Raw genomic sequence first — 17007 nt, forward strand, 5'->3', positions numbered from 1 at the left:
GTTTTTCGTCACAAATAATATAGATGACGAAAAAAAATTTGTCGACTAAAGGTTGTCGAGGATTCCTACCTGGTGACGAAATCTATTTTTCGTCACCTATAGTGCCTTTTGATGACGAAATATTTCGTCACCAAAAAGTGGATAATTGGTGACGAAATTTTTTTCCTCACTTATTGTGCTTTTTGACGACGAAAAAATTCGTCACCGATAGGTCACATTGGTGACGAAATTTTTTGTCACTAATATAAGAAATCGGTGACGAAATTTTTCGTTGTGAAAGATGTTTTCATAAGGGAAAAAAAATCTATCTTTCTTGCTCCTGCTGGGTTTCGAACCCGAGTCTCTTGAGTTTTTCGCGCAAGCTCCAACCAACTGCACTACACACACTTTTCAGTAAATATTTGAAATATCTAATATATAACACATATGTTTAACATGAAAATATATTTCGAATGTAATTTTGGACATTTAAACATTAAAATTAGCAATTTTGATAAACATGAAAGTTGTAGGCAATTGAGTTATTGTTCAAGCCCAATTTGAATTATCTCAATCGGAGATTTTAGTAAAGAGTTATGTCCGAAATACATTTAGTGACAAAGCGCAATTCATAAATTTCGTCACGAAAGGTACCCATTTGACAACGAAATATATTTTTTGTCGCTGAAAGTGTTAAAATGGTGACGAAATTATTTTTCGTCACCAAAGTTAAGTATTTGGTGACGAAAAAAATATTTCGTTACTAAATTGCTCACATTTGGCGACGAAATATATTTTTTGTCACCAAATGATTATCTTTGGCGACAAAAAATAATTTTGTCACCTTTTTTAAGCTTTCGGCGACGAAAAATGTATTTTATCGCCAAATGAATACCTTTAGTGACGAAAATATTTTTTTCGTCGCTAAACAGGCATAATTGGTGACGAAATTATTTCGTCACGAAAGTTATCAAAATAGTGACGAATTTAGTTTTTCGTCGCCAAATATACTCATTTAGTGACAAAATTAAATTTCGTTGCCACTTTTTCGTCACTAATTTTCATTTTTCTTGTAGTGATAAGGTGAATTAATACCTTGGTAGGTGGAGTAGAACGTCCAGGATTGTTTTCCATGATCCGGCTGACGATGGATGTAATTGGGCTGCTAGAATTGTTGCTTCAAGCCAAGTCAAAACATGGTTGTTCGATGACGAAGTTGTCCTCAGCTGGAGATATTAGGGATGAAAGTAGAGCCTCGGTGGCTTTTCCGCCGGAATCATTCCTATCTTTAACCATGAGGAATAGGGAAACCATGAAGATTAACAGCGAGAGGAGGAGAATCATCATGTATTTATTGTTTCGCAACGACAGAATCATGTTTTTTCACAGAGCTTTCCATTGTTGAATCAACAGAGTCCTGTTAATGCAACAATGGAAGGAGCTATATGAAAAACTTGATTCTGTTGTGGCAAAATAGGAAATCCAAGATGATTCAACTCTTCTTATCGTTAATCGCTTCTCCTATTCCTCATAGTGGCATTCCGGAGGAAAAGCCGCCGCAGCTCTCGTTTCACCCACAATACCTCCATGCAAGAACAATTTCGTCATTTAAAAACCATGTTTGGACTTTGTTTGGAGCGGCAATGCTAGAGGCCCACTCGAGTTCATCGTTATCAAGATAATGAAAAACAATTCGGGACACGTGATAGCGCTCTATCAGTACTAGAAGCCTCATAGCAGCGATTAAACTTGATCTATCAGTACTAGAAGCCTCATACAACCTGTAAAATCTGTCCAAGCCTTGTCTACTGTCGGAGAAAATAAATGAAATAAGAATTTTCTCGTAGAATAATAATTCTAAATAAATACTCATCAACAAATTCACAAAAAATAAATAGAAAGATAAAGGAACAGAATTGCCAGTGGGGTGGTCGAGGCACGTGATAGCGCTCTCCTAAGGAACGATATACCCCCTCGTGCACCGGGTTATATGGTGCTCGATCTGGGTTATATGGTGCTCGATCTTTTTCCAAGATACAATGACCTTCAAGTTATCTTCTATGCAGCGAATTGAACTCACCAACCATGTAGTTTTTCGACAGTCAAATAATTAATGACATTCGATCTCAAATATATAGAATAAATTAAACGAATTGGATTTTTAGTGGAAATTGCTCTCTGATCAAAGGAGAATTAATATTAGGTACTTATGGTGTAAACTAGTAAAAGAATTATGAGAGGAGTAAGAGAATAATAGTAGGAATTAGATTTATAGGCAATGTATGCAACCAACTAGTGCTAATATGTTGGAGAAGAAATAGGAGGCTAAGTATTAGTGGTTTTTTTTTTTTTTCAAATGATAGGATAGTTCATTGAAAATAATGAAGAAAATACATAAAACGGGAAGTCATTCTAAGAGAGGGGATATAACATCCACAAAGGAGGTCTAAACATCATGCAGAACATTTCCGGACCTCACATAAACAGATGCTCAAAACAGATGGAACATATGTTGCATATCTCCAATCAGTGCAATACCGGACAAGCGGCCAACAAAACATGCACCCACGTAGGGATGAGCGCGAAAGAGAAAACAGAAAGAAAAGAAGACATCAACAAATAAAATCAAGTATTTTGGAGTAGATCAAGCAGACCAAGTCTGAGTGGCCTTCAACAACCCATAATAATCTCTAAAAGCATTTTCTCCCTCAGAAACCCACGTAATATCACATGTATCTGATATTTCAAACATCAAAATAAATAATATTAGAGTAAAAAATTAAATTAGAACAACACCTACCTCCTTTTAAAAGTCCTTGTAACTCTCAAAATTCACCAAGTCAGAAGTTATACCCTCATCTTCCGGATCCCTTCCAAACTCCTCATACGTTTCTCTGTGAATCAATGTTATTTATACCGTTCCGTACTGGCCGGTACATACCATTTTTGACAAAATCCAGTACTCTACATCTCTAATTCCGTTCCGGCTCAAATACCGGTGGGGACAATACCGGATGGTACCAGACTACTTTTAAATTCATTTTTTTCTTCAAGTACCGGACAATACCGGACGGTACCGGGCAAATACCGGACGGTACCGGACAAATACCGGATTTTTTATTTTTTATTTATTTTAAAAAAGTGTATATTATACTATAAATTCTTTTAAGTCTGAAAATAACACTAATAGCGATCAATCCGAAATGGTACCCGGTATTTGACCGGTACCGGTACGTACCGTACTAGTAGGAAAACCGGTACCCTGACTGGTACGATATTCAGAACATTGCTGTGAATCCCAACAAACATTTCTCCTTATGCTCAACACCCACCTCCTTTTAAAAGACCTTCACCAGAAACTTTTATGTATTCCAGGGGTATCAAGGGGTTGGTATCCCCTACAGTCCATTTTGCATTTTTCGGCCATTTTCTGATCATATTTTGATGATCGGCTACGTTCATTTTGTAGAGTTCGGCGAAAACCTCAATTATACCAAAAATCGTGTTCATTGAACTTTAGTAGGTACATGATCGGCAAACGTGAAAATTGAAGAAAATCAAAATTGGATCCAAAAACAAACTGAATCGGAACCCAATTTTGATTTTTTGGAGATTTTCACATGTGCCGATCATGTGTCAAATAAAGTCCGATGAACACGATTTTTGGTATGAATAAAGTTCTCACGGAACTCTACAAAATGATATAGCCGATCATTAAAATGTGATCAGAAATGGCCGAAAAGTGCGAAACGGACCAGAGGGGATACCAACCCCCTTTGGTATCCCCGGTGCATAAAACTATAAAAGTTTCTCCTTGTTGACATTGTCGTTGTCCTTATTTTGCTAGGAATTCGCAAACACTGCCCTCAATTGTGAACCACTAAAGTTTAGGGCCTGTTTGATAAAACTTAAATTGAATGCCAAAAAATTAAGTACTAAAAGCTGAATGCTGAATTTTTTAAGATGAAAAGTTATTTGGTAAACATATTAAGTATTGAATTAAAAAAATGATAAATTAATTTTAGTTTCGATTCTCTTTTAATTTACTAATGGTCATAATGTACTTATAATAATGGTGGAATGCTGATTGTGGTGGTGGTGGTGTGTTGGTGGTGATGGAGTGGTGGTGGTGGCGATGTTGGAGTGCTGGTGATAGTGGTGTAATGGTGGTGGAGTGATGGTGATGTAATGGTGGTAGTGAGTGATGGCGGTGGAGTGATAGTTGTGCAATGGTGGCATTGTGGTGGTGGCAGTGGCGGCGGCGATGGTGTGGTGGTGGTGGTGGCAGTGTGGTAATGGTGGTGGTGGTGATGGAGTGATAGAGGAGTGGTGATGGTGTGGTGGTGATGGTGGTGGAGGAGTGGTGGTGGGAGTGGTGGAGGAGTGGTGGCGGGAGTGATGGTGGTGGTGATGGCGGCGGCGAAGTGGTGGTGGTGGTGGAGTGGTTGTAGGAGTGGTGGTAGTGGTGGGAGTGGGAGTGGTTGTGGTGATGGTATGTTGATTAAATGCAAGTACACAAGAATTCAGCTAGAATTAAGTAGCTCAAAGCTATTTAATTTTTTTCAACTTTTTAGCCTACATTTTAAGTAGCACTTAATTTGTTAAGCAATATATAATATCGTTATCAAACCTACTGAATCACTTATTTCTTAATTGATTTAGTTTTAAGTTTTGAATTTAGGTTATCAAACAAGCCCTAAGTTTGTGACTTGAATCGTTCATTTTTTTCTGAAAATTGAGCATATTATGTGTACCAAAAATCATATTGATCTCTTGATAGATATATAATTGAGACACATTTGCACAATAAACGGTATCCAATCATATGGATACCTTTTGGGGATATGGTGTGATAGCTCATTAGGGTCTATTGTAAAAAAATCCCTAGTGAAAACTTGTTAATGACAAGATCAAAATTTTCCATAGTTTTTAGTGCAATTCATTTCAAACATATTAATCAAGGTGCAAAAAAATGCTCAGATTGTCCTTAGCAATTATCCTGGACATAATTTTGTCACTCCGCAACTACTTTGGAAGCACTTGTTCGCTTGGACTTGGGATAGGGCCATCATCTCTTGATTTTTAAAACTTTATATTACATAGAGAAGAGGGCGAGTACATCTACATCAAACTTGACCAACCTACCTTGCATAGCAGCTACTACTTCATCTTATGTTTGAAACAATGAAAGTTAGGGGTGTTTCTGGTAACAATTTGAGAAAAAAACATAGGTGTTTATACCATGTCGTTGCGCTTTACGTGGCCTGCACTAGCTCAAAGGCAGTGGAAGAAGGTTTTATACATTTCAAATCGATGGAAATTGACTTTGAGCTGGGATTATACATTACTAGGGCAGTTGTTTTGACATAAGATTATTTTTTTTCAACAAGATAGATATATTGTTTCGATGATAGAAGAATGTGAGAAATTCATAATGTCAAAACAAACAATTGTCTTTTTTGCAAAAAAAAAGAAGCAAAACCACAGAGATCATCATAGAAATGAGGTTTCCAAACTAGCAGCAACCTGTACTAGAAGATATTCTAAAATGCAGACCACTGCAGAAACACTTCTTCTGAGCAGAAAGGGTCTAGAGGCCCATTGTCCCCATAATCTCATCATCCTCAGTCCTCACCATGCACACACATGATCTAACAATGATGGCGAACACAAATAATCCCCGCATTAAAAGATGATAAAGAAAACCCCAACAGAATGAGATTTCCACAGGCACAAACAAATATCAGCAACCAAGTTTAGGTAAAACCTAGGCCAAAACAAAGAGAGGCCTGCTGAATGCAACATTACCAAAAATATTCTAGTTTAGCAGAGGGAAAGTTGGCCAGGAAATGTTCCGTTACACAAAGAACATGGTTGTCAACCATGTAATATTATTCTACAACTAAACATACTTATGGTCTTTTCCGCTTCAATGACCTACAATTATTACATTTGCAGTTATCACAATTCGTGGTATTGGGAACCTTATTCTGAACCTTTAGTTTGGTGGTTACTTTATTTCCCAAGAGAAGTTGCTGATATTCCCTTACATGCTCGTCAAGGCCCATTAAAATCCATTCCCCATCCTCATCTTTATACTTAACCTTGAAACTACCAAGCTTGCGCTCCAGTGTCTTTGACATTACTTCCTTCAGTTCTTTAATTCCTGATGTGAGAGGGAATTGAAATTTTATATTGTCACCCTGATATGTTGCCTCTATCTTCACAGAACCCTTATCTTGCCTTTCTGTGGGAAGAGGCATCATGTAGGGAATAGCCATTGTGTGGTGGATAGTACGCATGGGTTGGCTCAGAGCAGGATCTGACATTGAAGATCCAGAGACATTTCCCTCCATAAAATGCTCATCCACGGAAGCTAGCAAATTTTCCAGATTTTCTGAACTTCCCGTTGCGTGGGAAAAAGGATGCATGGGTTGGGTTGGAGCAAGATCAGAACATGAACCGACTGTCCAGTTACCAAACCCAAAGACATTTCCCTCCGAAAGAGGCTCTTGCTGTGCAGCTACTACTTGTGAAGCTAACAAATCTCTCCTATCTTGCAAACTCCCCATGTTCTCATTTGGCACCTCTATTGATGCTATCTGAGGTTGTGAAAACACAAGATCATTGTGATATGGATAGGTAGTGTACTGCATTGTTTGACCTTCCAGTTGAAACGCCCATTTAGAAGAACCCCTTGCTGCTTCAGTTTCACTGTACACAGCTGAAATACAAAAATCCGAATTGTGACAATGATCAGGGAAAGAATCATGAAAAGTAGGAGATTGATCTTTCACTCGACATGCCCATTCAGAGGAACCCCCTGCTTTTTCACAAAGTCAATAAGATAATTACAGGAGAAGAATCATGAAAGGAGGGGTTTTCACGATACCTATTGTTGAATCATTTTCTGTATTCAAAGCAATTGAGTGTTCAATTAAATCTCGTTGAAACTCATTTGCCTCCTGATTTTGGCCATCCGGTTCTCCCTCCATTCTAGCATGCACATTATGCAATGGCGTCTTGCATGCGGTTGATGTATTCCTTTCTCCATGTTGATCAGGAGGTCTCCCGACTGTTTGGAGAAAAGAAAAGAAGTAATTAGGAATGAGAGAAAATAGAAGAGGAGTGAATAGTAGAAAGAAAAACAAAGAAGGTTCAATTATATGGATCATAAAAACAGGTACCCATTGTCAGCAAGACTTAGGGACAAAATTGGTAATCAATTGTGAGACTCGTACTTCATGTTTCTTCCGGTTAACAGTTAATAATGGAGATTAATATATATAATTGGAAGGTTTGTGGATATATGAGTAAATAATAGGGATGAAAGATGCTAAAGAGATTACTTAGGAAATTGGAGTTAATTAGTTTTACACGTGTACAATTCTTTGTGTGGTTGAAGGATGACAGTCATATTAGTATGAGAAATATGGGTAATTGAATGGTTAAATCTATTAGGAACGTGGAAACAAATTAAGGGGATTTTGGTGGGGAATCATGAGGATAACAAGAGCAACAAATATGGGAACAAAAGGGAGGACCAGGAACGGTCTCGACTGGGTGGGGAGGATGGAGATTTTAGGAGCAGATGTGGAAGTCGTGTATTTTGATATTAGGTGCTTGAGTGATTGGGTGAAATTCTGAATTTTGTTTAGAGGGAGAGTAACGGCGGTACGTGGAAGGAGGAACTAGAGTAAGTTTCAAATACCAAAAAAGATTTGTAAATATTAAGGAAGTGGGTGACGGCGTTTCAGTTTGTTTGTTGTTTATTGAGTTGGTGAGAATTTTGCTATGTCTTGGTCGTGGTGCGAGGATCCGGGTCGTTACATAAATACGTGCATTCCCTTTCTGCACCTTTAACTTTTGGACAGATAAAAATTTGATTAAGGATTGTGTTATCGCACTCCATTGCTCTCTAGTTATCCAAACAGGTGACTAGGAAGAGGGGGCGAAGATAAAAGGCAAGATAAATAGATATTTGTATTGTATCCTCTTTATTTAGTATCCTCATCTCTGTTAGGGAAAGATAGGTGATAGAAGGAAATAAAGGTTGTCATATTATGTGAATCATAAAAATCGTAACCTTTTGTCAGGACAGTGCTGATCATTACTTATTTTTTGTATGGATTAAAAAATTGGATTGTTAGGGTATTATAGATTGGGATGATGCTATGGTGTCCCCAGTTATTTTGGAGACACCGTAATTTTTGACATAACTTTATCATTATGAGCATAATTAAAACTCATTACAAGCATAACAGAACCCAAATAAGGCATAACTAAGGAATATCTAAAAAACCAATCAAGACATAACCAAACTCAACCAAGGCATAACAATTAAGTTATGCCTTGTTATGGTTCTGTTATGCTTATAATGGTTTTGGTTATACTCATAATAGATTTTGATTATGCTCATAGTGATTTTGTTATGCCAAAAGTTACGGTATCCCCAAAATGACCGGGGACACCGAAGTCATTCCCTATTGGTTATCCATTTCTCTCTTCTTAACTATTCAAACAGGTGACTAGGAAGGAGGGGGAGGAATTACCACTGTTGCTTGCTCGATTTTGCCGCCGAGGAATCCCTTTATCCCTACAGACGCGCTTAAGGGTGGACACGCTAACTGCATGAGCAAGGATATATAGAAAACAAGAAAACAGTATTGTTATATTGCTTCCAACAGAATAACCCAGCTCTCCTTAGAGAGTTAGTGAATTCAAAACAAGAAACAGATAGCAAGCAATAACTTACCGTCCAAGATCTTCGCAACATCTTCACGTTTACTGCCAAAATGTAGTTCAAGATCCTCACGACGAATTATACAGGAAGCTGTCCCTTTTCCCTTTTCTGATTTCTTCTTTCCTCCCTTATCAGGATGATCTCCACCAGAGCCACGCCCACCACCAGATCCACGCCGATCTTGTCCGCTACTGCCACCGCCACCAGAGCCACGCCGGTCTTTTCCGCCACCGCCAGTGTGCGATCTATTTCTTGCATGTAGTGGAAAGTGCGCTTGATTAGAAGGCTATTAATTGTAATTGAAGCCTTAGAAATCAAAATCAAACGTACCGTAGGAACTCCTTGACATCAGGTATCTGGGGCTCTAGGATATCGGGTATCGGGGACTTCATGCTATCGGGCATCGCTTCGTATCTTTTCGTCTACCTCAGGTCAAAGCTCAATCCAGAGTCTGGCTTCTGGCGTTTCCTAAAGGAAGACGGCGTCAAACACGTGGTTGATCACGACGGTAATCCATGAATGTAGGAAGGTAAACGGACTTCGCTATGGGTAGTTGGACAGCCACCGGACAGCTATCCAATACCGATGCTAATTTTGATCTGGTTTCATTCGTTTCATTAATTTGCTTGTTTCTTTGTGAAAGGGGTTTGATGGCTTCACTCTGGTTGGGTTTTCCGTTCAATAGAACAGACAGTCACTTACGAGTACGTCTTTACGACTCTTTACCATTATTAAGACTGTTTTGGCTTTGTTGGTTTGGTAATTATGGGTATTTTAGCTAGTTTTGGTAGTGAATAAAAAGAGAAATAGAGTAATGACCGGAGAGAGACATATAATGAGTGAATCGACATAGAGAGATAAATGAGAATAATAATTGAAGAAATAAGATAATAATTGAAAAGAAAAATAAAATAATAATTACAAAACAAAATTAAAACTTTTCTAAACTTAGAAACGAATCCATCATGTTTATGTTTATTTTGCAATGAGCCTTTTTTTTTTTTATAATCCCTTTCGTCAAAATATTACTCCAGTAGGTGTTCTAGTTTCTCATAAAATCAGAAAAGAAACTTTTGAAAAATAAAGGTAATTTTAAGCTAAAAAATTATGTGTTTACCCAAATAATTTTCTATCAATATAGATCTTATTTAATAGATCGCATTGAGATATTTTAAACGGTGAAAAAAATTAAAAAATTATTTTTTATTTTCGTTATAGTTGAACTTAAAATTACTGCTGTGTTTGGTTTGTGTTTTGAAAAGTTTTTTGAAAAATAATAAAGATAATAAGTGGAGAGAGATAGAAAAAAATGTTAAAAGTAAGAGAAATTTTTAAAAAAATTCTTTTCGAAAGCAAAAAGAAGAAGGCATATTTTTTTTAAAAAGGGACGGCACCTAACCGCTCTCGGAATTGCCGCGAACCCTTCCTAGGAGGGGGTTCAGCTGTCAGCGTCATCACGTTGTACACTCTAATCAGGAAGACTAGCAAAGGGCTCATCAGCAAGTCTACACTTCCCGATCGGAATCCCGACGTCCCACTGGAAATGCTCCGGCCATCATACGGCCAATCCGAGCCGTCCAACAATTTTAGAAAAAAAATCTGAGTGGGCTCTCGTGAGAATAAATGGCATTCGACATGCGTAAGTGGCCGATCCAAGCACTCCATTTTTGTGTTTGGATCAGCCAAAAATGAAGTGTTTGGATCATCCAAAAATGAAGTGCTTGGATCGGCTACTTACACATGTCGGATGCCGTTTATTCTCGCGATCGCCCACTCAGATTTTTTTTTTTAAATTTTTGGACGGTTCGGATCGGTCATCTGATGGCCAGAGCTTGCCCAACGGAGGGTGGGAATGCCGATCGGGATTTCCCGATCGGAAACTGTAGACTTTCCGAAGGGCTCATTGACATAAAAAGTCTGTGTTTGCACGTGAAAAGGCCCGCGCCAGTGATTTATGGGGAAGTGTGTGACAGAGAGGGGAGCAGGGGTGTTCTTCTTTTTCAAAAAATTCTTTTTAAAAAAAAGATAATTTTAAATTTAAATATAATAAATAAAAAAAATTTTAATTTTTTTTGCATCGTTTAAAAGATCTTAATGAAATGTATCAAACAAGATTTATATTAGTAGGAAAATTATTTAAGTAAATAAGTGATTTTTGAGCTTGAAATTATCTTTTTTTTTTAAAAAAAATTTTTTAAAAAGGGCAACACCCCCGTACGAGTGGACTGTGGAGGGAGAGGAGGGCATGCTTTTGGAAGGAATGAAGAGAGTGGGTGTAAATGCGCATGGGAGAATTTTGTTAGACATGAATTTACAAAATAAATACGCGCGGGACTCATAAGGATGTACTCCTTCCACACAGGACCGAACCGGAAATCTCCCATGATTACATCTCACTTTCCACTTACAAATATTGAATTGAGTTGATATCTCATGAAGGCACTTGAAAAATTTAATGAATATCTCAAATCGTTTATGTTAAACTCGTAGAGATTCTCATATTGCGACCAATTTTCAGTGTGTGTAGATACAACGGTTGTTGACTTACGATCTTGTTCTCTTCTGAGACCTTTTTTTTTTATCTTTATTCAATTAGTTTTCCAATTGCTAATTTTGCGCCTAAATTTTTTGTGTTATTGATTTTTTTTTTGTCGCGATGAATAGAAAAAGTATAAACATTACAACTTTTATCCAACTATTTTTAAAAATATCCAGTCCAAAAAGCTTGCTTTGAAGTTTTTTTTTTTTTTTGTGTGGATATTTTCAAAAATATTTGGGTAAAATTATTATTATTATTTTTTTACTTTTCCGAATCATCTTTTTGAGACGAATCAATAATATACAAGAATTATGCGCAAAACTAGCAAATACGGAAAAATTTGAATGACAACAAACCAAGAAAAGTCCAAAAGAGTTTGGTGGAATAATGTAGAGACCCGTAAATTCATTTTATAATTTTGTTATTTTATAAATGAAAAAGTGGTGGATTAATGAGAATATTAAAGTTGGGGGTCAAAATGTGAGAAGTTAAAAGCCATGAGCGTTCGTGTGATTAGTGCATGTGTGTGCCGTGTATACCAGGAGAAATCCTTTTCTTTTTTCAATTTCATCTCATCACTCTCTCGTCTCTCGATCTCTCTCACTCTCTCACTCAACCACTCAAAACTCACAACAATCAAGCTTAATTCCATCGTCTACTAGTATATTCGAGCTTGTATCGTGTTGGACAAAGCTTGGTTCGGCGTATTGTTGCTTGATTTGGACTCCGGAAGCTAGGGTTTGCATAATCTTCTTGATTTCGGTTTGGATACTCGAGGTAGGAAATTCTACCTCTCTTTATATGTTATTTGGGTTCTCTTATGTCTTATTTGAGTATTTTCATGCTTTGTTTGAGCTGGTATTGGTTGTTGTTTGGTCTGGCTCAAAATCTGTTATCTGATGAAAAATCGCCAAATTCCGGATTCCTACCGGTAGGCCCGTTCTTTCTACCGGTAGAACATTGTTGTGTTGCCAGAAAATTAGCTTCCTACCGGTAGAACTTTTCTCCTACCGGTAGCCTGTCTCAGATTTTTCCTCGTACAAAAATGGTGGCCTTTCTGTTTTGCATTTGTACCGGTAGGACTTATTCCCTACCGGTAGGATTGTTAATTTTTTTCCCACCTACCGGTAGTATTTTTATCTCTACCGGTAGAACTCTTACCAGCTGAAACTTGCACCCACTGTTTACAATTCCTACCGGTAGCTCCATGTTCCCTACCGGTAGACCACCAGTGAAAAGCAAAACTTCTCCTGTACCGTTCCACTTTTCTTTTCCAAGCCTAAATGCCTTTCCAGGGGCTACAATGATTTGTTTATTATATATGATGATGGCTTGGGTAAATGCATGATGTCAGGATCATTGAGTTATCCAACTTGGATATGTCCGTATTTGTGAAATTCTTGAAATGGTAAATATGGGCCTCTTGCACAATATTTGTACGAACGATACACTTGAACTTGTGAACGACGCGCGAACATTCAGGGCCCATCGACGGGTGGGTGCCTGGCAGGGGATTTCAGGGTCCCATAATTAGCCTGGCAGGAGCTTATGCTCATAATAATTTTTCAAGGCCTAACCTTCAAGGTGGGTGCTTGGCAGGGGATATCGGGGTCCCAAAATTAGCCCGGCAGGAGCTTCGGCTCAGACACATAAATGACACGACATGTTGAGACACGATTTGAACGGATATGATTTATGGGTTGAATAAAAGAAAATTTGGAGATTTTGGGACACTTGTTCATGAAAGTTGTGCTTCCTCCGTTGTCTTGTGATCTTTTATCATTTGTTCATTCGTCTCGCTCATTTGCATATAGAGTTTGCGTAGACTTTTCTACTGGGCTAGTGTAGCTCAAGCCTTATATTATTTTCAGGTGCTAACCCGGAACCCTAGCTTGCATTGCTTGGCGTGCTTGGAGTGTGGTCATTATTTTTGAAAGCTAACCGAAGGAGTTACTTATTCATCGTTGTAAATTTATTTTGAAAGATGTATTCGTAACTTAAATTGTAATTCTTTTGATTTGGAATATTGTAACCCTTAATCCTCTTTCGACATTTGATACTTATGTTGATTTGGGGCCGTTGAGCCTATATTGTAATATTTTGGAAACTTTGTGAATTTGGAAGCTTAACTAAGGAAATGAGAACACAGTGATCTTTTGGGTACCGTACGGATATTTGTGAGTATTTTTATTATGTAAATCACTTATAATTATGTTTAAAATCGAGTACGTGACAACTTGGTATCAGAGCATAGGTTTAGAACACCTTGAGACCGTGGGGAGACGTTTTGTCTCATGGGTTCAAAATGTCGCGCCTTCTAACATAATTTGTGCATGCTTGTGTGACTAACATTCATGTGATTACTTGGCATTGCATTTTTCATTATCGTAGAGTGGTGTAGAGCTATTAACCCGTGTTGCGAAGTTGAGGGCTTCAACTCCATAGTTTTAATGTTGTGGTTAATAGTTTCTTTTGTATATCATGTAGTAAGATGCCTCCGAAGACCCGTGTCAGACGAGTTGGGGCTGGGACCCGGGGTGGTCGAGGCCGTGGTCGTGGCCGTGGGGTACCTCTTGAGGACGAGGTTAGTCAGCATGGGGAGAACCCAGGTGGGAATTTGGGGGCTGGGATCGGTCGAGGTGCAGGAGTACCTCAAGCTCAAAATCAGTTTGCTAGGGATCTCGTCGCAGCACTTACAGCTGCAAATCTTCTAAACCAAGCACCTAGGGAGAATGTTGAGGATCGAGCTATCGTGGCGATGCGAGAGTTTAGCCGTAGAAACCCTCCAGTGTTCGATGGGACTAGTAGCGACCCTTTGGTGGCGGACCATTGGCTAGCTCAGATTCGTAAGCTTTTTAGAGCTCTCAATATCACTGAAGACACCATCAGGGTAGGTATCGTGGCTGTGCAACTAGTTGGGGAGGCCGGTGAATGGTGGGAATCCGTTCTTGAAAGTAGGAAAGATGCAAGGAGAGCGGCAAGGACCGCAGCTCAAGTAGATGAGCCAGACATTGAGAATTTGACATGGGCTGAATTTGAGGCGTTATTTGAGGAGCAGTATTTTTCAGCAACTAGCCGTGAGCAATTGAGGGACCAATTCGAAAAGTTAGAGCAAGGAAGCATGACCGTGTCGGAGTACGCACAAAAATTCCAATCTTTATCTCGCTTTGCGCCAGAGTTGGTGGCGACGGAAGAGAGGAAATGTAGACGCTTTGAGAAAGGACTGCACAACACTGTAAGGAGGATGGTAATGGTACAACGCAAGACAAAATACGCCGAGGTAGTTGAGTGTGCGAGGAGCATTGAGATACCGAAAGAGGCGCAACGTAATAGAGGGGTTTGGGAACCACGACAACCAACCGTGAACACGAGTTCTTCATCGGGGAGCTTTGGAAGCCAAGGGAGGAAAAGGACAAGGGAACCATCTCAGACACCGCAGGGTAGTTCGTCGAACTTTAGGCCGCCTTCTTCTTTGGGGATCCAGGGTGCTTTGTCTAGACCTTCAACCGTGTGCTATAAGTGTAATCAACCTGGACACGTTCGTGCTCAGTGTCCACGCCTCGGGGAAACTTGTTATATTTGTGGTAAAACGGATCATTTCGCAAGGAGTTGTCCTCAGGGGTCGGGAGCGCGCAGTGAGTCAGGTTCTGTGCAGCAGCCGGGAACGGGGCGTAATGTGGGCCAGCCGTTTAGGGGTACTCAGAGGCAGCAGCAGCCTTACTTTCGTCAGACTACGTCAACTCAGAGTTCCGGGGTTGATAAGGGAGCGAGTTCTTCCGCGCCTGCTCAGGGTTCTGGTCAGAGAGGGGGTTTTATGCAGGGTCAGGGTACCCAGGGGCGAGTTTTCAACATCACTTCTGCTATCCCACCTACCACTTCTCAGGTTCCGGAAACTTCTGTTGTGAGGGGTACTTTTCTTTTGTTCAACTCATTTGCTAAAGTACTCTTTGATTCTGGAGCATCGCATTCTTTCATTGCTGCATCATTTGTGTGTACTTTGGAATTGGAATCGGAAACTATTAGTCCTCCTTTGTTTGTCGAAACACCTCTAGGGGGTAGAACACCTCTTGATCGTATTTGTCGAGATTGTGAGTTGGTTATCCGTGATTGTCGTTTCATGTTCGACTTCATCGTTTTAGGAATGTCGGGGTTTGATCTTATCTTGGGAATGGATTGGCTATCCAAATTTCATGCTACCATCGATTGTTTTAAGCGTCGAGTTCGTATTTGTCCACCCGAAGGTCCTTGTTTTGAATTCTTTGGGGAGCGTCGAGAACCATTGGAACCTTATTTATGTGGGCCTCGTGAGCTAGGGTCGGTTTATTCATTGTTGGCGAGTTTGACGTTAGATGAGGATGCCTTCATGCGTGGGGAGTTACCCTTAGTGGTTTGCGACTTTCCGGATGTATTCCCGGAAGAGTTACCTGGTTTACCTCCCGAGCGAGAGATTGAGTTCACCATTGATCTACTTCCCGGTACCGCTCCTATCTCCGTACCTCCATATCGTTTCGCACCCGCCGAATTGAGAGAGCTAAAGACTCAGTTACAAGAACTGGAGAACCTAGGATTCATTCGTCCAAGTACGTCTCCGTGGGGAGCACCGGCTCTTTTTGCGCAAAAGAAGGATGGTTCACTCCGTTTGTGTATTGACTACCGTAAGCTAAACCGAGTCACCATTAAGAACAAGTATCCCATGCCTAGAATCGATGATTTGTTCGACCAACTTCGGGGTGCCACTTGTTTTTCTAAAATCGACTTGAGGTCCGGTTATCACCAATTGAGGGTTCGTAGAGAGGACATCCCTAAAACCGCTTTCCGCACTCGTTATGGCCATTATGAGTTCGTTGTTATGCCTTTCGGACTAACAAACGCTCCAGCTACATTCATGGACTTGATGAATCGTATTTTCCGTGCTTATCTTGATCGCTTCGTCGTCGTCTTTGTGGACGATATTTTGATCTATTCGCCTACGGAGGAGGAACACCAAGCCCACCTCACCATCGTTCTTGAACTTTTGAGAGAGCACCAGCTATACGCTAAACTTAGTAAGTGTGAGTTTTGGTTATCCGAAGTTAAATTCTTAGGCCACGTGGTTTCGAAGGGTGGAGTGTCTGTTGATCCCGGAAAGATAGAGTCGATTATGAATTGGCAGCGACCAAAGAACGTATTAGAGATTCGAAGCTTCTTGGGTTTGGCTGGGTACTACCGCCGTTTCGTTTTAGACTTCTCTCGTTTAGCGGCACCAATGACTAGATTGACACGTAAGGGGACCCGATTCGTTTGGAGTGTCTCGTGTGAGACAGCCTTTGAGGAGTTAAAGAAGCGATTGACTACCGCGCCGGTTTTGATTGTGCCCGACCGTGGAGTTGGCTACTCTGTGTATTGTGACGCGTCTAAGGAAGGGTTGGGATGCGTGTTGATGCAGGCGGGACGAGTGGTAGCGTATGGGTCACGACAGTTGAAAACACATGAGCGGAATTACCCGACACACGATCTAGAACTTGCAGCCGTCGTATTTGCTTTGAAAAGTTGGCGTCATTACTTGTATGGTGAGAAGTTTGAAGTCTTTTCCGATCATAAAAGTTTGAAATACTTATTCTCTCAAAAGGAACTTAACCTTCGTCAACGCCTTAAGGAAGCTCAAGAGAGAACGACCGAACAAGTGAAGGTTGTCACGCCCTCGATTTTCAACATAATAAAGTAATACATTTCAATAAAAGAGAAACCTCGCACATCATATACGTTA

The 17007-nt window shown here is 39.8% G+C and overlaps 2 protein-coding genes across 6 annotated transcripts in view; both read right to left on the reverse strand.

Moving 5' to 3' along the window:
- LOC131325756 (uncharacterized) overlaps positions 1 to 17007 on the reverse strand; it is a 336707-nt gene that overhangs the window by 19199 nt on the left and 300501 nt on the right. The gene's annotated exons all lie outside the window — the stretch shown is intronic.
- LOC131325773 (protein NLP2-like) lies at positions 5735 to 9435 on the reverse strand. The gene is made up of 5 exons (XM_058358217.1): positions 9053 to 9435; positions 8735 to 8967; positions 8532 to 8606; positions 6872 to 7054; positions 5735 to 6703 (listed from the first exon to the last, which is right to left on the reverse strand). The coding sequence occupies exons 1-5, from the start codon at positions 9124 to 9126 to the stop codon at positions 5892 to 5894; spliced, it is 1377 nt and encodes a 458-aa protein (XP_058214200.1). The 5' UTR covers positions 9127 to 9435; the 3' UTR covers positions 5735 to 5891.

Source organism: Rhododendron vialii, chromosome 5a (assembly GCF_030253575.1).
Source record: "Rhododendron vialii isolate Sample 1 chromosome 5a, ASM3025357v1".
NCBI classification, from domain to species: Eukaryota; Viridiplantae; Streptophyta; class Magnoliopsida; order Ericales; family Ericaceae; genus Rhododendron; species Rhododendron vialii.